The 24,524-nt window shown below is 34.0% G+C and overlaps 3 protein-coding genes across 4 annotated transcripts in view; 1 reads left to right on the top strand and 2 right to left on the bottom strand.

Annotated features, from left to right (window-relative positions):
- The window catches only part of LOC129789683 (serine/threonine-protein kinase meng-po), a 40,242-nt gene extending 38,538 nt beyond the window's left edge, over positions 1-1,704 (bottom strand). The window contains exon 1 of the mRNA XM_055826685.1: positions 1,601-1,704. The gene's annotated coding sequence lies outside the window, so the exon portion shown is untranslated. The remainder of the gene's footprint in view (positions 1-1,600) is intronic.
- Positions 1-24,524, top strand: part of LOC129789568 (unconventional myosin-IXb) — a 146,420-nt gene that overhangs the window by 106,896 nt on the left and 15,000 nt on the right. The gene's annotated exons all lie outside the window — the stretch shown is intronic.
- On the bottom strand, positions 106-22,887 carry LOC129789594 (leucine-rich repeat and calponin homology domain-containing protein). Of its 2 annotated transcripts, none has more exons than XM_055826518.1 (6): positions 22,617-22,874; positions 11,492-11,636; positions 9,362-10,760; positions 9,140-9,277; positions 6,695-6,772; positions 106-1,791 (listed from the first exon to the last, which is right to left on the bottom strand). In XM_055826518.1, the coding sequence occupies exons 1-6, from the start codon at positions 22,750-22,752 to the stop codon at positions 1,597-1,599; spliced, it is 2,091 nt and encodes a 696-aa protein (XP_055682493.1). In that variant the 5' UTR covers positions 22,753-22,874; the 3' UTR covers positions 106-1,596. The 2 variants fall into 2 exon arrangements, with proteins under 2 accessions (XP_055682493.1, XP_055682492.1); XM_055826517.1 differs by lacking the exon at positions 106-1,791 and adding an exon at positions 2,310-5,011 and having other exon boundaries at positions 22,617-22,887.

Below are 24,524 nucleotides of genomic sequence, written 5' to 3'. Positions count from 1 at the left end.
TAATTACTTTTGGATAAATAAATAAAACAAATTCGTGCAAGTGGAGAAATACTTTAAAAATATCCTTCTTAAAACTCCGTTTAGAAGATGAATAAAAGTCAAAAATTGATTGAAAAGAGGTAAGTTTAATTATATATTCGTAATGATTCCGGCTACACATTATACGCTAATTTTTTTATAATTATAATTCTTGTCCAAGAACTGTATGATTAGAAAAACACGAAATACACAATTGTCGCCACTTTTCTAAAAATTACCTTCAATCACATTACAATGTACTTGAATCTACCTAAATTCCCTTAAAATGTATCATTTTCACATTCCATCCATTTTTTACTTGTGCATTGAATCACATTAAATATTTTTCTTTTATGTTTACTTTACTAATTTTTGTTCCTTCTATAAATTTCATCAAGTCCATAAATTTACTTTTTTTAGAGATTTATTTTTGTGTGTCTTGTATCTTTTCAATTTCCTTTTTTATACTTTTTTTTTTAATTTATGAGAAAAGTGAGCAAGTTTTCGGTTTTCTAAATTCCTACGTGTTTTTTTTTAGAGAGAAAAAGAATGCTATTCTGACTAGAAAATCCTTTTTGTCATTTGCAATAAGAGCTTAAAAAATATCTTTCGCTTTTTTTTTGCTTTGTTTTCCATCTGTAGTCTTTAACATAATTCATCGCAATTCTTATAACTCGTTACGGTCTAAAAAATCCTTTGGCACCATTTTGTTTTATTATTACTTTCTTGTTCGCTTCATTTTTTTTTAATTATTATTTTTATCTCTTCATGTCTTGTGATAATACAAAAGAAAAGCACAAGAAACATATTCTTAATTATAAAAAGAAAACACGAATCAAGGTAAATTACCAAAGCGAATAATAATACAGAACCGCTCTAAAAAATTAATTTAAAAAATTTGTGAAATATATTTTGTCATGGTCCGATTTAGATAAATTTATTTTGTTCTGAAAGCATCATTTGACTTATTTTTTCGTGATAGATAAAATTATTTTATAATTTATTAACGTTTAGAGGCATTTAAAGATTTCTTATTTACGGACTTTTATTTAATTTCCCGTACTAATTATCCGATTTTGACAAATTCATTTTCTTTAGTTTTTTTTTTAATTTATGATCCAATTAAAAGTATTTTTTTGCAAAGCTTTTGTCAAATTAGGTTCAGAGTAATTTAATCAATTTTCAAACAATAATTCAATTATCAAAACCGATCCGATTTTGATAAAATGAATAATAAAATGAAACGAAACTACTGAAAATGAATTTAAATTACATTATTTAGACATGATAGAATTTACTTTGACGATTTTAGAAATCTACAATTAAAATTTAGATAGTACGTGACTACAAATATACGTTTCATTTTTTTTTACCCTTGCTCAACTCCCTAATAATGGGCCTTATTCAGCGACCAAGAAACCCTTGAAATTGGCTTGAAATCTTGAAATTTCAGTGCAAAATTCAAAGATTTCAAGGGTTTCTTGGTCGCTGAATTAGGCCCAATATTTAGAGTTTTCCTAAAAGCTAGGTTTTCGTTCTTTTTTCTTTTGTTTTAAAAGGTTTTCTTGTTTCCTATACTTACGTTGTGGATGGCGGAACTGGTGATGAGGATGTCTTCGGTAGAAGAACTCTCGTTGGTGATTTAATGGAATTTAGGGTTTCCCGCCCATTTCCCGGGGTATTGCTGACAAATCGAAGCAATTCTGATACTGTTATGGCAATTTGGACAACGCGATTCCCTTCAAGGACATCCGCAGCACAACAAAGGAGATTCTGAAAAAAATCAACATTTTGTTTTTACCAAAATCTTCAAATTTCAAAAAATATATTTTAAATTTTATTAAAAAAAACAATTTAGCAAAGATAATTTATTTGAAAGACATAATTTACTTAAATGTTTTTGTTTGTTTGTTTGTATATTGATAATAATAAAAATAATGCTATATAGAATAAGAATATATTAAAATTTTATATATTATTCTTTTGCCTGGAATACTGTAAAATATGGAATATTTTTCTTTATTACTCTCACATCTCTCCAAAATAAATTATAAAAAAAACTCTTCAACAGTACAACAGAAAGCCTTTTAAGTTGCCTCAATGGTTCTTATTTATTTTGAAACATTCAGTATTATGTCAAAAATAGCTTAAAAATATAAATATAAAAATTTTTTTTTAAATAAAAATTTATTCACAATAATAAGATAATTTATAAAAAAAATTTTTTTTTTTAGTTGGTCGCTGTTTGTTTTTTTTTATTGAAGATTTATACTATTTTTGTCATAAAACTGTTGAAAAAAATATGAAAACTAAAGTTATACTTTTAATATTAAATTTCCTATTCAACAGCTACCTACATACACGTCTAACTGCCTCATAAATCTTTCATCTTTTAGTTCCTCTAAATATGAATACTTCTTAAATGCCTTTTAATGTCCTTTGAAAAAAAGAAAATTTTATGGATAAGTATCATTGTTTTGTTGTGGTCACGGCCTTTTTATTTTTATTTTTTTTTTATTAAATCTCCTCTTAAAACCATCTTGTTTCAATATGTTTAAGGCATTGCTATGTAAAACCAGTTTTCAACTGTGTTTCCCTTTTTTGATTGATTTGATATATTTCACTGTATATAAACTTTTGCAATTTTTCCTCATTTATAGCCACTTGCGCTATTTCCTCGCCTAATATATAAATAAAGCATTTTAATTATATTACTTCTTGTATTTACTAAACTCTACAATATATACCTAATAATAAATATATATTTTATAAATCAATGCCTTCACATTCTAAGTACACTGAAATAAAAAATAAATTTATTTGAAGCCGTTGCAACCTAATAAATATCGTTCTCTTGCTATCAAATTTATTATCCTTCATAATCAAGTCTATATTTTTGAAGATTTAGGAACACGCACTAAATATAGTTTTATGAGAATTGCGACACACATAAAATTCAAGCTCATTTTATAAAATTCTTTACAAAATCGTGAATAATTCTTTATTATTTTTTCATGAAGCAAATCAACATTTTGGACTCTGTTCAAATTGTTTTAAAATCATTCGTATAGCAAAGCTGAAAAATAATATTTCTTTTTCTAATTTTTGTTTGTTTTTTTTTTTTAATTTTTTTACTGAAATAAGATAGGGACAGAAATTTTAAAATGCGTGGTGTTAAAAAATAGTTTTTTTTTTTGCCCTAGAACCCTTCAAAAATATTATATATTTTAATTTGATTCAATAAAGATTTTTCAAAGTAAAAGCAAAATTAAGTAATATAAAAGTTTTAAGTAAGATTAATGAATATAAAATATAAAAGCTTTTAGTAGAATAAGAAATGCAAAAAATCTCAGAGTTCATTCCCAGGTCCGATTTTAATTAAATCTCATAGGAGTTTAAGAATGTATCAGGTCTGAGTTGAAAAGTTATTTTTTAAGTTTAAATCTACGGACTACAGTCTTGAGATTCTCTAATTTAAAAACGTGTACCTACTTTTTATTGATCACTTACAAAAAAATGATCTTCATACTTGAACCGATTTTGATAAATTTATTCTATACAAAACCAAACCCTTGAAAATTTTAAATTTATAAGAAAAATATTAAAACCAAAAAAAAATTTGGAAAAATTTGAAATATACAAAATTTATCAGATTTTGATAATTTGCTTCAAATGTCAAACAAAACTCTTTAATTCTTGAAGTATTTAATAAACACGTTTTATGTGTGTCGGACTTAGAAAATAAACAAGAAATTAAACTAATCACCCCCTTGAAATAAAAAGGTACAACTTTTATAAAAATAAAATATTAAATTAAATATTAAATAAGTACATGAAGCTGTGGCCTTTTTAGCCACAATAAAAAGAAAGTTTTATTTGTTTTTTTGTTTATATTGAACTCTTGTTTTTTTCATTATGACTAGCTATTGAATATAGCTCTAAAATTTCTATTATTTGTTTTTTTTTTTCATGGAAGTTTCATGTGTGGAACAACAATGTTTTTTTTTTATTTCAATAAGGAAGTGAGATTTCAATGTTATTTCTTTGTAAAATTAAATCATTTTCAAATTTATAGCCTCAAAAAGACTTATCAAAAAAAAATTACTACAAAAAATACTAATAAAATGTTTTTTTTTTTTAATGGAGGAATAGTAATTTTAAAATAAAAACAGAGAGATTCTCAATTTCCAGGTCGAAAAATGAGAAGGAAGAGAACAGTGCAGAAGAATGTTCCCAGACAGAGGTACGTGGACAATTGATTAGTTGCCTTGATACAGTCATTGTTGTTCTCTGTCTTTTGATTTATAACTTTCCCTTCAAAAAATTCAATTCTCTTCATAACAATCTTCCGATCGGCATCCTCACTCTTGTTGAGATTGTAATTCTCAACGGAATCGAGCGTGGATTTGCCCAGCGGGCCCTTCCCATGGCACGACGGTGTACTCAAATCATTTATCCCATCCACAACAGCACTCTCATGTTCAGTGCGGCAATTGAACTTTCCAATATCCGAATCATATTCACACTCCTCCGTCATTTCACTGATGGCTGGGAATGTGTCCGCAAAGTGGCGCTTTCCCACAAACATTTTTGCCTTCCCATTGCCCCGTGATGTTGCAAAGAGATCCAATGTCTGGGGCACTTTTCTCTTCCTTCCACCACCACCACAGCCATTGCCACGACTTGTGCCATTATTTGTGAGTGTGGTCTTTGGAAAATGGATGCCACGACTCTTAAAATACTCATCGTAGCAATCGTTGTCTCGCTGTTGATTGGTGTTGGTTGCTGGCTGCACCTCAGGACAAATATCCTCCATCAGCGGCTGCCCATCAACCTCAACTGTGCCATCCTCCTGCGCCATCATTATATCAACCAATGCGGCCACAGTGGCAAACAATGCAGACGGATTGGGTGGTGCTGCTAAATGCCCATCAATGCCCATGGAATCCTCCCAATCGGGTGCCACAATATCAGCACAGGAGCATATCCACTCCTGCAACCAACACCAATAACAGGCGAGTTAGCAGAGGTCTTTCTCACTTTCTTTTTTTTTTTTAATTTGTCTTTATATTCATCTTAAATGCTAAAATAAATTTTCTATCATCTTCTACCCTCCCCACATCACCATTAAATACAAAGAGAAGATTTTGAAGAGATTTTTACAAAAAAAATGCATTTTTAATAGAGAAGAAAGTCAATCATAACGCGTCCAGTTATAAGAGTTGGTGTCCCACAACGTGTAGAAGTTTGTTTATGCGTTGTAATACTACTTGTGAGCAGAATTAGTAGACAAATTTAATTTTTTTTTGTAAAATTCGGCAATTTGATGCATAAAAATGGTCATATCTCTGGTCCTAGAAGACCTACAGAAATTTATTGACTAGTTTTGGAAAGGTATTAAAACAGGCTATAAATTGGCATAATGTTCAATAATTTTCAAGGTCATCTCCAGAACACAAAATGGCGGCTTTTTGTTTTACTAAAACAGTTTTTGGCATTTTTTGTCTCGAAGGAATGGTTCTATAGGTTTCTGATGTTCTAGAAAGTTGTAGAGAATTGCAAAACCTTTAATTTGATACTAAGATGAGCAAAATCGGTCAAGCAGTGCAGAAGATATGGTTCTTAGAACTTTTCAAATTCAAGAATTTTTCAAATGGCTATATCTTCTAAACGGCGACATAGATTTTCTTCATTTTCGGACTGGTGAAAGATATTGAGTCAGGCTACAACATATAAAAATTTAAAGGAAATCGATAATGGGGATTCGGAGATATTGCCCCTTAAAGTTATGCAATTTTAGTTTTTAATTTTAGTGCCTCTTGCGGCCATTTTTGGAACTTAGAATGTTTGAGACAGTTGTAGGGCTTCTTGAAACCTTTCATTTGATACCAGGATGGTCAAAATCGGTCAAGCCGTTCTCAAGATATATCGAAAAAACACTTTTTGCTTTAGGCCGCCATATTTGCTAAACCGCTTGATCGATTTTCAAGTATGAATTATCGATGAAAACCTCTCACTGAGTTCTACAACATACTAAAATTTCAGACCTCTAGCTATAAGGGAAGTGGTTGACAGTAGTTCAAAATGGCGGACGGCGGCCATCTTGGATTTTGAAAATGCGAAAAAATGAAATTTTACACCCACATTTCTATAGAAAACTTCAAACCGGAAGTCTCTATCTGTTACCGTTCTCGAGTTATAAGGCAAAGTTTGGACCACCGGCAGGCCGGCAGGCCGGCCGGCAGGCCGGCCGGATCAAAAATTTTCCACCACCATATTCGTAATGTGGGATGTCTAAAACGTGCTCATACCAAGTTTGAGCCCGATCTGAGGTGGTCGGTTTTTCCGACGATTACAATACTTGGTGTTGGCCACGAAGTGGAACACCAACTAATTGAGAAGCTGAGAGGAAAGGTAGGAAAAACAAGCAGAGATGGAAAAGAAAACGCTACAACAATAAAAAAAAACAAAAATGCACAATTTACACTGATGATCCGTATTATAACTTCTTTCTTATAAAAAAAAAACTAATCCAAAGGCTAAAAAAAATCAAAAAGAGCTTTGAAATCATAAAGAGTAAGAATTCCTTTAAGAAATTTGAATTAGATTATAAATCGAATCACCAGTTAAATTCTAAACAAAAAAAGAAACAACATCAATAAAAATAAATACTTACATCATCAACGCCAATCTTCCTGCATGCTTCCAGAAAGTTGTCCACATTGCGACGACATCGCGCCATTGTAAGTTTCGGCTGAAATTGCAAGAAACCACACACATCAGTCAACGAGGGCAAGGTAATTGAAGATAATCCATCATCATTTTTTTTTAATGCCTTGAAATGCTATACTTTCAATATTGTTGCTCATAGGGGTAACTGGGGTAAAATGATGAATTTGAAAAAAAAAAAAAAAGAAAAATTAATATCTCAGGAAGCCAGTGGGAGCTAGACTGTCTAATTTTGTCAGTAGTTGCACTTTATACCCCTGCCTAAACCTAGAAAGTTTCATAATAATTGATCCTATATATTGGCTTTTATTTGAAAAACAAATTTTTCGAACTTCAAAGTTACTCTGACCACTCAACTACAAATTCAGTTTTGGCGAAATTCTCTGCAATTTTTTTGATCCAAATACATTTTTCGATAGAGTAACTATTGCTAAACACGAACCTAATCTGAATTTTCCGAAAAAAAATTCCGAGTTTTCCCGTAAAACACTGATAGTAAAAAGTACCCCTTGGGGTAAAATGGTGAATTTGGTGTTTTTTTTTTCAAAATAATTTTTTAAATTTTTGAAAAAATAATTTCTCTTAATTAGTATAACTATTATATACCATTTGGGATGTTTAATCACTTACTATTACCAATTTTTATAAACTAAAAAAATAAAAAAGGCAATTTCTTAAATTTAACGATTTTTTTTAATTTTTGTATTTTTTTATTAAAAAAAAAGTTTTAATTGGTACACAAATCTCTCATTCTCAATAGATATTATAGTGCCTTGCTAAAATAATTTCATTAAATTAAGATTAGCGAACAAAAAACGCAATTAACCGTTTTACCCCAGGATTTTTGGAATAGGCAAATTTGCAAGGGTTTAGAAAATGGCCTGAAAAAGCATTTTCCCATTGATATAGAGAAAAATCGTCTGAGACAAAGTTATAGTCCGGAAAATTTCCTATAGGATAGTTCTCATGGGAAATCTCAAATATTTCCATGGAACTCAGGAAAAATTATCTCCCAAAAATTCACCGAATTACCCCAGTTTCCCCTACATTTTTTTTTCATTACTATGTTCTTTGCAGAAGAATATTTTTCCCAGAAAATTTGCATTGAGAGATTTTTCTATGCAACATGAGAACATCTACTTTATCTTGTTTGGCATCTTTTCGATGCACCCTACAAGGTTGCAGGAGAATGAAATAATCGTCTGGAAACGAAGAAAATTCATCCAAGAGAACGATGAGAAATTCTCCTTTGAATGTCCAATTTGTGAATATTAATCTGAGTTCATTTTTATTCCAATAAAATGACTAAAACAGGGGGATGCCCAACCCCGAGAAATCAGTACTTTTCGTGAGGCAGCGGTTTCTTCCGATCAAAAGAAGGGATCAATTTGCACAATTCCACTTGCAATCGAAAGTACATTTAATTAGCTTTCGATTGATCCCTATCTCATTATCGAAATAACTTATTAATATAAAAAAAAGTTAGAGTGTTTCTCGGGAATCGGTCGAGATTGATCGAGATTCGAGAATTCCTCATACATTTTGTTCAACAAAAAGTGACCTTTCTTCACAGAAAATGAGGTTATAACATCCCCTTGGACTCTATATAAAAGCTTCAAGGAGTCTTTTCATTTTTTTTGTCAGGCTAAAAAGTTCGATAAAAGTTTTTTTTTGGTCTACAGATTTGATAATATTTGTATAAAATCGTCGCATTAAAATCTTTCTAAGAAAATCGTACCTACTAGTTATAATTATTTTATTTCAGTTTTCATGAAGTTAAAAAATTTTCAACATGACATAAACAAAAGTGAATGAACTCCTTTTGCAGATAGAGAGAAATTTAGATTTTATTGTGAAAAATAAAGCTTTCGCAAAGGAAAACTCTTTGGAAAACAAATAAACAATCCACAGATCCTTGTTCTTAATTAAGAAGCCAAATAAGGAAATTCCCCTCAAGAATATAATTTTTTATTGCCCTTGGAAACTCATTACTAAACCGACTAAACCACTAAAACAAAAATAAATATAAACACCAAAACTTGGGCAAGAAAATGAGTAAATATAAGTAGATTATGACAGAGATAAATCTCTATCGTAAATTTATTAAAAGATTATCATATTTTTAGTCCAGGAAGCATTGTGTGAAAATGAATTTTTGGAGAATCATCCCGGCATAACCATTTTTATTTGCCGCATATTATTCCAAAACATGATTTTGCAACATTCATGCTAATCGATGGGGTGAATTGAGATAAAAGCTTATTCAAATCCCCACCACAATGCGGAGCTTTTAGTATTGTGAGCATAAATTATCGAGAATCGGGTTTTTTTTTAAAATGTTTTTAGATAAGAATATTTTAGCATGATTTTATTACATGAGAAGCTTACTCACCACTGCCGGTGATGGCACATGAATACTGGCCACAGATCTAGGCCGGACGTGATTTGCTAAATGGCACAGAACAACACCATCCGTGAGTGCAGGAGCAATATCTTCGGGGAGTGTTAACTTGAGGCGTGTCTCAATAATCTGCAATGCAATTTTTTTTTTAAATATTCACACCATGGTTAATGTGGAGTAGAAGAAGAAAAGAAAAGAAGAGTGAAACCCTACCTGTCTCAGTTGCTGAATAAGCTCAGATTCTTCCTTTTGCCGATCAAATTCCCGCCTCATGGTGAAGCTGAGCTTCTCTGGAGGAATCTCACGATTCCACGACACCGTCCGTCCTTGTTTCGATGTTGATTTACCCGTACTCACAGCACTCCTTATGCTTCCATTGACCTTCCCACCATTCCCCGGTACTGGGCTCGTCTCTTTACTCCCCACCGGAACTGGGCTACTGGGCTTAACGTATGAATTACATTCTGCGTACTTTTTACCCGTACCACCACCATTCTGCTGCGGTGAGGTATTCCCATTCTCTTGGCAAACATTCCTCGATGGTGGTACCTTCTGAATAGGTCGCCGTTGGGCGGCAGCAGCATCCTCCGTGTGCTTCCTATTGTCAACGGCAATTTGGTTTGATATCATTTGGTTTGCGTTACCCAATTTACTCGTGAAGCTATGCTGCGGCGATATTGGTGAACTTTGGCTTTTGGGCGATGGGGTTGTTGGTGTGTGCTCCTTGGAACGATACACCGACGATGCTTCTTGATTCCGTTGCTGCCGCAGAGCTTCTTTGTACTCACGGTACGTTTGCACATTACCAAGGTGCTTCCTATCCATACCAACCCCATTCTCTATTGCACCATCCTCACCCGCCTCTGGGGATAATTCAATTGAATTTACGTGCTTCTCCTGAATGTGAATCACATGCTTATGCCCCACTTGGTCATCCCCATTGCTGGGGGAGGTATTTGTGACTGGGGACGCAGCATCGGGCTTCACATGGAGCGCCACTGGGGATCTCTTTGGACTATTGTCATCATTGGACCATCGTTTCTCCATCCCAAAACCACTATCACTCGTCGTACTATACCCCGAATCCACATGCCCACGTCTCTGTCGTTCCGTAGACGTACGCATGGATTGGGAAACAGCTGAGCGTCTCAGGGTGGCATTCCCATCGACAATATTGCGCCCCTCACGCAGTGCCATCGTCTCGAGGTACTTAAATACGTGCACCATCCCACGGACACATAAGCTTGCCGGTGGTGATGTCAGGGGATTACTATCGAGTTCGAGATCAACGAGAGACGTCATCAGTCGCAATTCCACGGGCAACGTGGCAATGCGATTGCAACTGAGATCAAGTGACACCAATTGCAGTGTTGTCACCTCCCGCGGCAAATAGACCAGCAGATTATTTCGCAACGACAGCGATCGGAGACTCCTCAGGTCACCCATGCGTGCCGGCAAGTGTGTTATTTGATTGCAAGCCGCATCGAGTTCAGTCAATTTCTCCATACGCCCCATCTCCTCTGGCAATGCACTCAGACGATTGTTCCCCACCAAGAGCACTTTCAGTGGCAACAGACATATTTCTCGTGGAAGCACACACAATTGATTACTTCTGCACACGGGGCAAATAAACACCAAAAGTTCAGTTACCATCATGCCCAACCCTTTTTTAACCTTTGGAATGCGGAGCGGGGTCGTTGAACGACCCCAGCACTATATTTTGTGCTACAACTCAATAAATATAAAAGATAGCGTTCCCATCTTTTGGAAATAAGTTCCTTGGTTATCTGAGGAGGTTGTGTAAAAATTTCAGCTCAATCCGACCACCACAAGAAAAGTTATTAAGAAAAATGTAGAAGAAGGGAATTCAAAAATTGGTGTAACGGTCATACTGCGGAAAATTTCTTAGAGCATAAACAACATAAAACATAATTAGAAGCATGTAAATGTGCAAAACAATAAAGAATATTCGAGAAATATGGCCATTTATCACGTTGCGGGGAATGAGGGGGATGTGGGGAAGAGTGAAAAAAAAATATTAGTTGGGCTTAACTTTCTTGGCAAATTTCTCAAGAAGAAATTGTGAAAAATGTTTTTCCCTAATATCTTCTTCTACGTGTTTTGTGGTGAAAAATTTGTGATGCAAGGGGCAAGAGGACTATATAAGGAATCTATAGGCACTAACCCGACAACTCCAGCTTGTATAATTTGGGAGAAAATTGGCCTTCTTTTTGGGGTCGTTCAACGACCCCACCTTCGCATTCTACTTAACTACCAAGGCCTCTGCATTCCAAAGGTTAAATCAACAACTTATTTTTTTTTAATCTTACATTTAGCACTTACCGTAAGTCTAGATATGTTAGTGAACGCAACTCCTTTACCGTCTCTGGGATTGAGCGAATTGCATTGTGATAGACCAGGAGGGTTTCCATGAATGGGAATGATGTCACATCTTCGGGCAGTTCACAGAAACGATTTCGTGATAGATCTACAGCGAATGAGAGACAGAGAATAACAATGTATGAATATTTTTTAGTGATTGAACGAAATGAGTCACGTTGTATAGCTCGATTAGCTTGCTCCCGGGATCACCACGCTGTCGATAATGGATGGGCAATAAAGTGGAAAAACTTGGATTATTCTCCGTGAAACGTTTGTTAAGATAATTTTCCTAGTTTTCTTATAAATTCTGATCAAAAAGTTCCAAATTTATCTGTAGACTTTGAATCATTAGAAATCAATTTAAGCATAAGATAGAATTTTATGCAGAAAAACCAGGAAAATATAGGGGAAGACGGGGTAATTTGGCCACTTTGGCAAAGTCATTAATGGGAATATCTCAAGTATGGTAAATGCTAGAAAATCCATTTCTCCACAGTTTATACTCCCCATAGAGATAATCAATCGTACCAAGTTTGAGAAAAATCCGATCATTAGATTTTCTTTTATTTGATAAAAATCATTTTTTCACTTTTTCAAGTGCTTTTGGCATTTTGAATGTACGTCATTTTCGAAAAATTTTTAACACTTAAAAATTAACTTTTAAGCCATTAAGGGTCATTGATCCATCATAAACACGATAGTGACATCCATTTTCCGATATCTCAAACAGATTTTCCTGTGGAAATGGTTTTTTCCGGAAAATTGGAGTGGGGTAATTTGGCCACTTGAGTTTTTCCGGCACGGTTGTGCCTTTTAATGTTTTCTTACAAATTATAAGCAAAGTAGGATAAAAAATTTTATCTAAAAAAAGAAATTTACGATAATTTGAAAAATGGCCTTTTTTAGACTTTGCCCGTTAATGGTTCAGAAATTGTTAAAGTTTGAGGCTCTGTTAAATATTTTTATCTGGCAAATTACTGGAAATGAATCTTAGATAAATATCCTATCTTCCAAAAAAATAATCGAAAAAATAAAATTTTTTTATTGTCCAAAAATTTTCATGTTTAATAATTTGTGCGCCAAAGTGTCCAAATTACCCGTGCTCGGGGTAATTTGGACACTAAGCTAAGGGTCCAGGAAAATGGAAAATTCACCCATTTCTCATCGAGATAGAGAAAAGTGTTATATGGGGAAGTTGTAGGCCGGAAAATTTCCTACAAAATAGGGCTATTTGGTTTTCTTCATACTACCATACTTGCTTGATATATCCCAAAAACCGCCAGTGGCCAAATTACCCCGTCCTCCCCTACCTTAAAAAAATCTCATATCTCTGGTTCTATGCTAGACCTATTGGCAGGTCAACAACTGGCTATAAAAAACTAGGCCCTACTTCTAACTGGTAACGTAAGAGAGAAGGGGTAGCCAATAAAAATACATTTCCTACCTACATTTCCACTTTAGAATAGGGGATGTGAACCTACAAAAACTTTGAACGCTTATGCAAAAATTGTGTTTAAAGCCAGCAATTTAAATTAAAAATTTTCCCCAAGGATCAAAGAAAGTTTGTAAATGCAATTTAGCCACTTTATTAATGAACTGTTGCTATTTCCAAAGCTGTACAATTTACCAAAACAATTTTCATGAAATGTTGTGAATGAAATTTACATGCGGGAAACCCGAGATTTTAATTTTATTTTAAATGATGTGTAAAGACATTGCGACGTACAATGATGGATAGACGAAACTTGCATTTTGCATCGAATTAAATTGAGTATGAATCGTTTGGAATTTCTACACAACATTGTACAAAGTATAAAGCTCAAACGGTTATGTTTTTTTTTGCATACAACATAAGCACGCATATAGACGATATCATTAACATAAAACCTTCCTTTTCAATCACTTTCCTCTCGCAACAACTCAACTGATATGCACTCGACAATGTAAAGAGAATGAAAGAATAAAATAACTGAAGAAAAAAGTAAATTTACATAAACAAAAAAAAAGTTATGTCCACAGAATTTAAAGCATTGAAGACTCACAAGTATGAATAGGAATTAATTAGGAGGGACATGAGGGGAGAGAGATGTGTGCTACTGATGAGTCTGGAATTTATATTTTCACTCTTTTGGCTGCTTAATGGGTCTGTGTGATCTCTTTTTTCCCTCATTGCCCATACACTTTGTGCTTTAGAAAAAAAAAATGCTAAAGGGCATTCGCGGCATTCGCCAGGAAATGCTACACGATAAGAAAATGTTTCTGTTTTTTTTTATTGAGGAGAAATATTTTACAAACACTTGGCAAAAATTCAACCTAATTTCATTTTTTTTTCTATGAATTTTTATATTCTGTTAGAGAAATATCAGAATAAAATGAGGGGCTGTCTTTAAAATTTACGCAGGAAGTTTTGTTGATTGTCAGCTGAAGAATAATAAATGGTGTGCTGTTTGGGCGCTTTTGTCAATATTTTGAAAATAAAATGATGCGAGGGGTTGTTTGATGATACCGCAAATGAATTTTCCCATCAATTTTGAAAATATTCAAAAGTTTTCGGTTCTATTTATTCAAATATTACTCATTCAAATGAATTTAGCTTTATAGAATAGTTTCAGGGCGAATAATTTGTCTTATCGCCTAGCGTATTTGGAAGTAAATTCTTATTAAGGCGCTAATGGTAGGAAATGAAGATTTATGGCAGACTAATTTCATTTTGTATGTATACACATTTTGCAAAGAATTTAGTTTGTTTCGAAGTCATAACAAGTTGATTGTTAATGGGAATTTCAGCTAATCCTCGCTTGTACATTTTAGGAATAGAGTTTCACTATTTTTTTCCCTTGCATGGGATTTATTGCTAACAAATATTGTCTTGCTTTTGATGCGTGGCGCCCATTTTGTGAGGGTCTCTCCATGGTTTTTATGTGCTCACCAGCCTTTTCATGCTTCAATTTTCTTTTCGTCCAAACAAAATATCCGACTAAATGTCAATAGTAAATAGATCCCGAAGGATTATCTCTGTTTGGATGGATGTGCGGATGCTGTAATATATGAAGCCTCAATGGGAATTTATAAAATTTCCCTCCCTTTAAGTTTGTTTTCAAAGGGGGATCTTCATTTTCTACATCCCAATCTGATATAGCTGGATTACTGAGAATACCCAATTTCCTCATCTCAATGATTATATATTGATTTTCCCACTGAAAGATTGATAGTACATGGAGCACACGAAAAATATGATTACATAGAAAAGCCCCCCAAAATCACATGAAAGAAGCTGTATGAATAATAATTCAGTGTGTGTAACATTTTCTCCCAAATATCTTGTAGTGGCACAGTTTTGTGTGAAATCGAAATGGCATAAATCATCACCTCATTCTTTTCAGTGCATAACACCCAAAATGAATTCTTATGTTTAGAAAGTGTCGAAATGATTTATGCGCTCTTTGGTGAATCATCGTCTCACGTGTTAATCAGATGTTTAGAATCTGTTCCAATTTACAACGAGCATATTTTATGGAGAGAGCTTCGAGTGGTTTTAATCATATATTCACAACAAAATGCTGAAGTAATCCATTCGCGCGACTGTGCACGTGTAATTGAGAAAATATCAACAATAATTCTTAAGAATTCATTGTCTAAAAGAGGAAAATAAAAACAAGAAAAAAATATTCAAGCCCATAAATCGACGAAATGTGCATAAATTTTCGTCCACCAGTAGCATAAAAGAGCTCAAATTTTATTTTTAAACCCACACACAAGTAAAATGCAATTTGAAGCTATGGCAACAGACCGTGCATAAATTTGTCCACGGCAAGTTTAAGGTGAAGCAAACATAACAATAGTAGGTACATAATGTTGAAAATTTACTGACTTTTGGGGGGCAAACTTTGCTCAAGCTAATTGCTGTGATGAATTTAATGCCAAACCAAATTCATAAAATAATTCCATGTGTCGACAATTCATCCGCTCTACTACACCCTAAAATCAATAAAATCACCCTCCATTGAGATTCTTCCATTGAAATTACTCACAAGCCCTTTGGTAATTCAAGAGGAATTTATTGGAGAGTCTCTTTGGAGAAAATTAGTCGAATTTTGATGTCTCTATATATTTATAGGGTAAAATAACGGAAAGAGATAATTGAAATAAAATGTTTTAGGAAATTAAATTTTTATGTATTTTTAGGGAAAACCTGAATCAGTTGGGAAAAACTTGAAATATTTTACTTAAATATGGATAAAACATGTGCGTCAGTGTTTCAAGTAAAATTTTCAAATTAAGAGAACCTTGCTTGCAGGAATGATGCATAATGATTTATGCATAAAGACGGAACTAACATTTTGAGCTAAATAAAAATGTTAAATGAGTTTGAAGAAAAAATTAAAAAAGGAAGTCTGGTATGAGTCAAATCTTTTTCGTTTTCCCGAATGGTCCGTATTTGAGTCTCATACTCAAATACTCATATCTTTTGTAAAATAAATTGATTAGAATAAAGAACAAAAGTTTTTTTTAATTAATTTTCTTACCCTGTCTCTTCAATTGAATTCTTTAAAAATTTTCCCAGATTCTTAAGAATTTTTCACACCAGAATTGGTTCTAAAAATGCCCTCGATAAGACATCAAAAAGCCAATAATATTACTGAAGCATAAATGGCAAAAAAAATTAACCAAAGAACAACAGACATAATATTTTACAAACATTTCATTCAAAAATTCAAAACATTCAGCTCAATGCTACGCAGTTTATACTGCGCTATATACGCGTGGAAAGTAAATAAGACAAAAAAAAATTGCTCGCCCCAGTGATTTTATATCTCCCCATAGTCAATTGTATATCACACATGTACTTCACCATTTGGTGTGATTATTTCGATGAAAATTCATTTGCTCGTCATTGATGACCTCCAGTTGTGGTGTAATAAAAAATAATAAAAAATTGTCTCCCTAATTGGGGTTAATTGAAAGAAAGCAAACCCCCACATGGGTTTGAGGAGGCTTCAGAGCTCCAGCCATGAAAGACGTTTCGCGCTTTTTTAAATCTCATCTGCAAAAGTTCTGTTGGGTTGACCGAAAAGAATGAAATGGACGTCGCAAGCAAAATCAGCTGATCGATAATCCGCAGTCGCAATACGATGGTGCTCTCTTATATGAGGGTCTGGGTCAGAGATTCGTTTTTGTACAACCCAACATACATAAATCACATTTTATTTCTTCACCACCCCCTCAGTGGCGTCTTAGTCGACCTCCGTGACTTGTCTGTATTTTCACAATATATGTAGGTAGCACAGCAAAAATAGAGAAAATCCTCGAGACGCCTTCACTGAATCTTTAACCACAAAAAATTACCATCGAGGGGAATGGCGGGGACTTGGGAATGACTGACACGGAGAACTTGAATATATAATAAAAGGAAAAAAAAAAAGAGGAAAAAAAGGCGAGAGGGTTCTTTTGCCTCTGAAAGGCTATTATTTATGTTGCCCCATACACTTTTTCCCTATTCAATAGCATAGTTGATGTGTGTTGTATAAAGATGCTTAGAATTTTGCCTCAATACCGACAAACGCATCCAGACGCGAGTATAGAGAGCATCGTGGCACAGTGGACTAACTATGAGTTTCTGATTTCAATAGATCCATAATAAAATAATAAAAATAAAATGTTTTTAAGAAGATACAAATTGAAAGCGAAAGAAAACTATTCATTTTTTTGTATTAGACTCGCTTAAAGAAATTTCGCTCAAAATTTTTTTTTACAATGACGTCATTGTTTGCAGTTTCAGGCAAATTTTTGCTAAAGCAAGAAAATGGCAGGTTTGTTTGGCTGCTTCCTAAGTTTTTCCGCTGACTATCTATAAGGTTTCAGGTAATACGATTGTTTCTTTCAATTCTTTTAAAACTTTAAAAGAATTTAAACTTTTTGATAAAAATTGAATCACTTAGACCGTATCTCACCTATATTGTAAATGAAAGTTGGAAAGAAGAGCAGGGTATTCGAATGTGTAATAAAAATAAGAGATTCTCTATGTGAGAAACAAAGAAAAGGTAGAAATTGTCACGTTTCTACCATCGTCTGCGTCGTCGTTCAAGCATCAGAAATAAAATTGTTTGTTGTGTATGTGTGATGAGGATGGGCAAAGGTACAAGAGGTTGTTGGAAGAACCTGTGTAGAAAATAAGAGAACCCACTCGACGGGTTAAACATGTGAGATTCAAGAACGCAAAAGAAATATTTTTTATATGTTATTGCATGAAAAGGAGGAAGAAATAAAAAAAGAATGGTTCACTGAACAGTTCAGGCAGTAAATCTCTCATTTGGAAGAGAACTTAATTTAATTTTTGGTATATACGCGCAAGAAAATCCCTCCAGAGATAAGACATTAAATATAGGCTGTCGTATTGAGAACCACAGTCCATGTTTTTTTTTTGTTTTGAGAAGCATAAAAGACCAGTGAATGGCTAAATATAATTAAATGGGTTTTCGCGATAGTAACGCTCAATGAAGTACATTGATAAAATGGAATCGCTACATAATTGCGGTTCTTTTATAACAACTTAGCAACGCTTAAATGCAAAGAAAGCACAATTCTGCGGTAATAGAGGTAGCACATTATTTAAGATTAAAAAGTTGTAAAATAAAACTCGCAGAGAGAATCATTTAATAAAAGCTTAGGTACTTTATTTTTTTAAATTTATTTTCAGGTTATTGATCTGGTAAATTGTATTCCTTTTAAAAACCTACAATTAGACACTAAAATATATTTTTTAATCTAAAAGTTTCTAGAAAATATTTTTATGCATAAAATATAAAATTATTCAAAGAAAAAACATATCTTAACCGGGAATCGAACCACCATTACTTGGGGAGAATCGCGGGGTGTGACTAGAACCCCTCGGGTAAATAATGTCTTGCATTGAATAATGACTTTAAGCATAAAAAATCCCTTGATCTTTTTAATGTTATAAAATTTCTGACATTTAACTGTAGGTTTTCTTCTGTTCCTTCTTTTCCACCCTCTACACACGTTTACCTGTTATTTTAGAGATTTAAATCTCCTCAGGTATTTCTCAACAGGACTCCTCTCACAGTTTCTTTTTCTCCCCTATTCCAAACCTTTTTTTCCTCCTCATAAAACAGGCACAACGCAGTGAACCTGTAGCTGTTTCCCCCAACAAAATTTCTTCCCAGAATCATCTATTGTTCGACGTAAGTAATACTTTTCGTTTCTTTTCCACATCAACACAAATGATTAGGCAATGTATCCATTTTCTTCTTTATACATTTGAATTTCAATAAGTATATGCATGAAAATAGGCAAGAAAAAACAGTTGTTTAAACATAATTTCAATATCATGCTCATTAGAGGTTAATTTTAAACCTTCAAGCCATTTGCAAGAAACTTTTGCCATATGTATACGAACTATTAACAAATTATGTAAGCTACTTCACAGCTAATCGAAGAAAATTTTGCTGATGTATTTAATAAATTAAATTCCAATTTAAGCTAAATTGACACGAAATGCAAAAGCCACACACACACATGAGAAAAATATTTTCATTGCTTTAAATGGTTCTTTTGGAATAATTCAGATCGATAAAACACGAATATTTTCACCTCTTCAGCACGCATTTTCTCGTTTTTATACCAATATAATGAAATTAACTTCTGTATGGAGGCTTTTTTTTTATTATTTCATCATTCATAATTTCGTTATCTAACTCACTTTCACGCAGCTTTATCAAGAAGTGAGTAAAAATACATTAATATGAGTGCTCTAATGTGAAAACTTTTTTCTTCATTTCTTACATAGGGGTAATGTTTAATATCGCCGTGGAGAACTAGTTTGAGCTGTTGCTAAAATAATCTTTTTATATAATTTATTTAATTATGTATATTTTCAAGTTCCCGGTAGCCATTAAAAGTGAATAAGTATGAAATGATGTCTTTGGTGAAGGGCGTAATTGTGCGCCTGTTCAGTACTCGAACCGATGACTTTTTGGTTATGAACTGAGTGCTCTATCCATTGTACCCCTGGCTATCCCCTTTTAATAAAACAAATACCTAAATTTTCATTTTTTTTAAATCTTAGTAATAAAAGACCTAAAATTGATCTTATGACCAAAAACCCCAAAAACGAATCTCGAATCAAAGATCAAAAGGCGATATTTCACACATAATGACCGATTTATGATATTAAGCAGCCGCCAGCAATTTTGAGCTTATAGTACAAGTCTTTGTGTATGTACTTTTTTTTCTCATCCACAATTATTTTCTATTCACTTCCCATCGCCACAACAACCGCGAAATATTTAACCCGTTGTTGGCAGTACGAGTGTCTCCTTATGGTGCTAATTGGTTTAGGAAAGGGGTGGTGGTCTTTTTCTTCCCGACACACAACACACCATGATATCTCATGTTCTATGAGCCAAAGCACTAGAAGTTTGTTGACATTCTTCCGGAATTGGTAAGTGGCGGCTGCTTATAGGAAGGAAAAAAAGCAAAGAAAAATAAACACGAAGCCAAAGTGACGCTATTTTTGTACATTTTATTCTCTCGCGCACGATGATCATTAGAACACAACTAAGAAAATCATATAGAGACATTTTTATTTCTCACTCACAACACCCCACCGAGTGTTGGAAATGATATTGTATGTATTTAGAATGATTTCTCGAAATAGAAAAGCCTTGGGGACAACATTAGATTTTCTCATACACATCATTTTACATGAGTGGCATCACCCTGCTTTTCACCAAGTTCCCATATGGGATTACTTTATTGAAACAAAAATTAATTACAGACACTCTTTTTAATCGATTCCACAAGCAAAGAGGATTAATCGAAGAATTGTTTTTTTTTAAGTCGTCAAATGAGATCATCAAATTGAACAAATTGGTCAGAAAACGTGCTTTTAATGCGTGAATTGATTGTTCATGTGGTGTTCTAGTGGCACAAAATTGATTTAATTGGTGTTTAATTAAAGACGACAAACTTATTCAATTAATTCTGAATATTCTTAGAGAACAGACTGTACCATAGAACCAAATTAAGTTCTATGATGTAGGATCTATTTTTTTTTGTGTTCTAGGAAAACTTTTTCCGATTGCGTCAGCCAAGGGACGGTAGGTCAACCCAAACACATCCTTTTAATTTTGGGGGCCAAAGCTTTCGACGCTTCTGTGCGTCTTCCTCAGTAGTGGTCAATCACAGAAGCGTCGAAAGCTTTGGCCCCCAAAATTGAAAGGATGTGTTTGGGTTGACCTACCGTCCCTTGGCTGACGCAATCGGAAGGAATTTTCCTAGAACACCAAAAATTTAAAACATTCCGTCAGATTCTACTTGAATAGGATCTATTTCTTTCCAATTTCTTTTTAGGTTATTATATCTTTTTCTTTAATATTTTTTTTTAGTGAGAAAACTTTTTTAAGTTAGCTTCAGTAGTAGGTAGTTGTTTTTCTAGTTGTTCTAATTGAAATTTAAAGAATAAGGAAATGCTAAAATGCAAAAGATTCGACTTATCATAAGATTATTAGAACTCCAGGAATTCGAAACTTTCTTTTTCTGAAAAGTATTTTAAAAAATCCAATTAGAAGTATTAAGAAATGCACATGTAAGCTATTTCTTAGAAGAAAAAAAATCAAATCAAACTGACAAATTAGAAGTCTGATTGATTTTTTAAATGTTTTTTGACTTCTTGTAAGATTTTCTTCATTTGGAGAAAAGTTTCGAATAGGTTTTTGTTCCGACTAAGAGTGAATCAATTTCTTTCGTACAATAGAGCAAATGCATGCCAATTTTGCCGAAACGTCGCTGGAAAGTGTAAAATATTGTCCTTTCCTTATTCAGAGTGATTCCGATTAAAATGAGAAACTTCATCAAAAGTGAATAGACTCCTTTATATTTCATTTAACATAATATGTTTAAAAACTCGATTTATCCTTCCTTCTTCCTATCTTAGCATTTTTATTACTTATTTTAATTTCTAAATTAAGAATTATCTCTGAAATCCAGGAATTAAATAAAAGATGATCAGCTCAGTGTCTCTCTTATTACCTGAATAAATTAATATTCCAACTTGAGCCCAACATTGGAATTAAGCCCCTACATGATAGCATGAGCGACATTTCACGCAAAATGTAAATTTCCCCGAAAAAATCGTGCTGACAATCGCTGCCGATTCATGGGGCTGGCATTTATATGCTTCCACTCTGGCCTGATGGATTGGTGGACAGACACCAATATCTCGTGACCAATCTCATGTTCTTCATTTTATTGAGCCAGAGCTTGCCGAATTGGCTGGTGGAGTGTCCCCGGAAAGGCGAAGAGTGCAGAAATAAAATGCTAAAATTGCCCAATGTGAATCAATAGCGAATTCTCATTAATATATTTTGAGCTGCTGTGTGCAAAAATTGAGGACAAATTGAGAAATTCGCTCTGTGACCAACGAAGTGAATGTGTGGCATTCATCCCGTTTCCCAGAGTGATTCTTATCGATCTGTCGCGGTTGATTCCCAGCCGCACACTCTACTTTACATACATAGGAGGGGATTTTCCGCCGCGAGGAAATTGCACCAGATGTGCCACACAATTGCGGGGCAGGAGGGTGAATCACTCACGCCAGGCAAAAGCACTCCAGAAACGCTAAAAATGTTTATTTGTTGCGAAAACTCCCGTCCCGGACGGAGAGATAAATTGGAGGCTTTTGGGAAGTTTTATTTATTGGGCAAAGGGGGATTCCTGTAGTCAAAAATAGAAAATACTCCACACACCATTTGGAGTCTTCTGGAGTCTCTCGCATCTTTCCACGGGGCCCGCGAGACTGTGTGCATCGTGTTGGCGTTTGAAGGAGGGGCTCGGAATTTATAAATACAAGACGAAGGAAAGAAAAAAAAAAGGTGATAATGCGGACAAAGGCATACGACGCCCAGGCACGGAGACATCTTTCCGGAGAAGAAATTTGCATTTAAAATACCGCACAAAGGCAACTTCCGCCGCGGGCAAGTGTTCGTGGCGGTCCCCCGGGCAGCTGACTCTCAAGCATTATGCTTGTAGTGCCTTAAAACATGGACGAAGAAGGGACTTTCCTTACCTGCGAAAACTGTATCACTCAAATTGTATTTTCCGGCCGCTTTTGGGAGGTCCCGCAGCTTCCTTCCGCTCAATTTTAGCTCTCCACTCAGCTGGGCATCCTCCAGGATGCGTTCCAGTGATCCCACAACAGCCATATTACCACATTTTATCACCTTTGTTATTGATTTTGACCATCTATGGGAGGACTCTTCACTTTTCTACAGCAGCCACACAACAACACCCATTCAACTGCACTCCATGACTGACTTCTTCGACCACTCTGAAGTTTTTTTTTGACAACAAAGTTTTCGGAAACACCTTAAGTCGATTAAGTGCGCTTATGTTGTATGTGTAATGTAATGCAAATTCACCAATTTTTCCAATTTTTCATTTTTCTTTTCCAAACAATAAATAAATTATGCGGATTTGTGAAAAATTCGCGAACAAAGTTCAGAATTTGCAGAATTCTCTGCAGGAAATTTAATATATGCCAGGCTCAGAAAGCAATGTCGCCAACACGTTGTGTAAGGAAATGTTCCAAAGGTTCGAAATATTGGATTCCAAAATAAATTTTGCCACATTTTGTATGAAATTTTTTCCCTACCAAAGCCGATAAACTTAATTTTTCGTCTTCTTTTTGTCTCTTAATTTATTGACGAATTTTCCAAATTCCTTTTTGTATACTTCTGTAATTTTTGCGAAACAGAAAAGAAAATTTGAAATAGACATTTTGAAGTTACCCGCATTTTATAACGGAATTTCGTGACAGTAAACCGCTTCTGCGTATTACCGATCCGATACCACTTTGTGTACCGCGGAGTCTGAAAAGAAGTCAAATCTCACTGGCGAAGTAGACGGAAAAATATGGATTTTCCTTAATTTCCACCACATTTTCACGCAAAAGTAGATAGGGATTTATTAGGAAATTTTCATTGCTTCATTTTGCTTCAAAAATTGATTATTTTCCTGAATTTTCTGGTTAGAAATCTCAAGAAATATACAAATTTTCTAGCAAGAAGTTGGAGAAATCTAGGATCATTTGCGAGAAATAATTACCTACTATTTTAAATGATTTAAAAAATTAAAGTATTTTGCAGGATTAAAAAGCCGAAAATGTCCAAGAATTCTTCAAAGAAGCTGATTTTTTCCAGATTTTCAGGCTTCTCGTGATATTTTAGTGTTTTTTTTTTCAAATCAAAAAAATGCTTTTTTTAAAGCAAAACGTCAGCTATTAATGAATTTCTTTTAAGCTCCTCTGATTCCTGTCGTTTTCCCCGATTTTCCAGCATTTCCACAATTTTAGTAATTTGTCGGTTAAATTTTCCATTTTATTACATCGACAGCTATCGATAATTTTGGGAAAACTATCGATTCCTCGATAGTCTTTTCCCACCGATAGTTTCTAATTGCTGTGACTATCGATTTGTTAAAACATCGATGGTTTTTGCATCTTTTCTCGTAAGAAATAGGCTGTAAGACTTGATTTTCCCTTATTTCCACCACAATTTTTCATGAAAACTCCTAAATTTTCACACTCTGAAGGCAAACAAGGGGAATAAAAAAGAAAAATTTTAATTCTCCCACCACATTTACCATGAAATTAGCTTCATTTTCGCAGTAACCGCTGCTGACAGTACGCAAAAAAAACCGCGCGCAAGAAAACCGATAGACGCAGGAGTGGAGTGAAAACTCGAAATTTTCCTTATTTCCACTGCATTTTCCTGCAAATAAAGTGATGCATTTCTCAGGAAAATGCATAGTTTAGTGATCTTATAGGGAAAATCCGAAGAGTTTGTGAATTCAAAAGGAAACTGCGGATAAGATCGGAAAAAAACAGCTGGAGGTCGAACCGAAAAAAAACCGCCGCCAAGAAGAAGAAAACCTACAGAAGGAGTGGAGAGAAAAACCATTGATTTTTCTCTATTTT

Source organism: Lutzomyia longipalpis, chromosome 2 (genome assembly GCF_024334085.1).
Source record: "Lutzomyia longipalpis isolate SR_M1_2022 chromosome 2, ASM2433408v1".
NCBI classification, from domain to species: domain Eukaryota; kingdom Metazoa; phylum Arthropoda; class Insecta; order Diptera; family Psychodidae; genus Lutzomyia; species Lutzomyia longipalpis.
This window is presented reverse-complemented; position numbering and strand designations above follow the sequence as displayed.

Coding starts and splice junctions, on each gene's coding strand:
- LOC129789594 (XM_055826517.1), bottom strand. CDS start 22,752: ATGGCTGTTGTGGGATCACTGGAACGCATCCTGGAGGATGCCCAGCTG. Junction 10,761..11,491: donor CTAACATATCTAGACTTACG/GTAAGTGCTAAA, acceptor CCCCGTGTGCAG/AAGTAATCAATTGTGTGTGC. Junction 9,278..9,361: donor TTATTCAGCAACTGAGACAG/GTAGGGTTTCAC, acceptor ATTGCATTGCAG/ATTATTGAGACACGCCTCAA.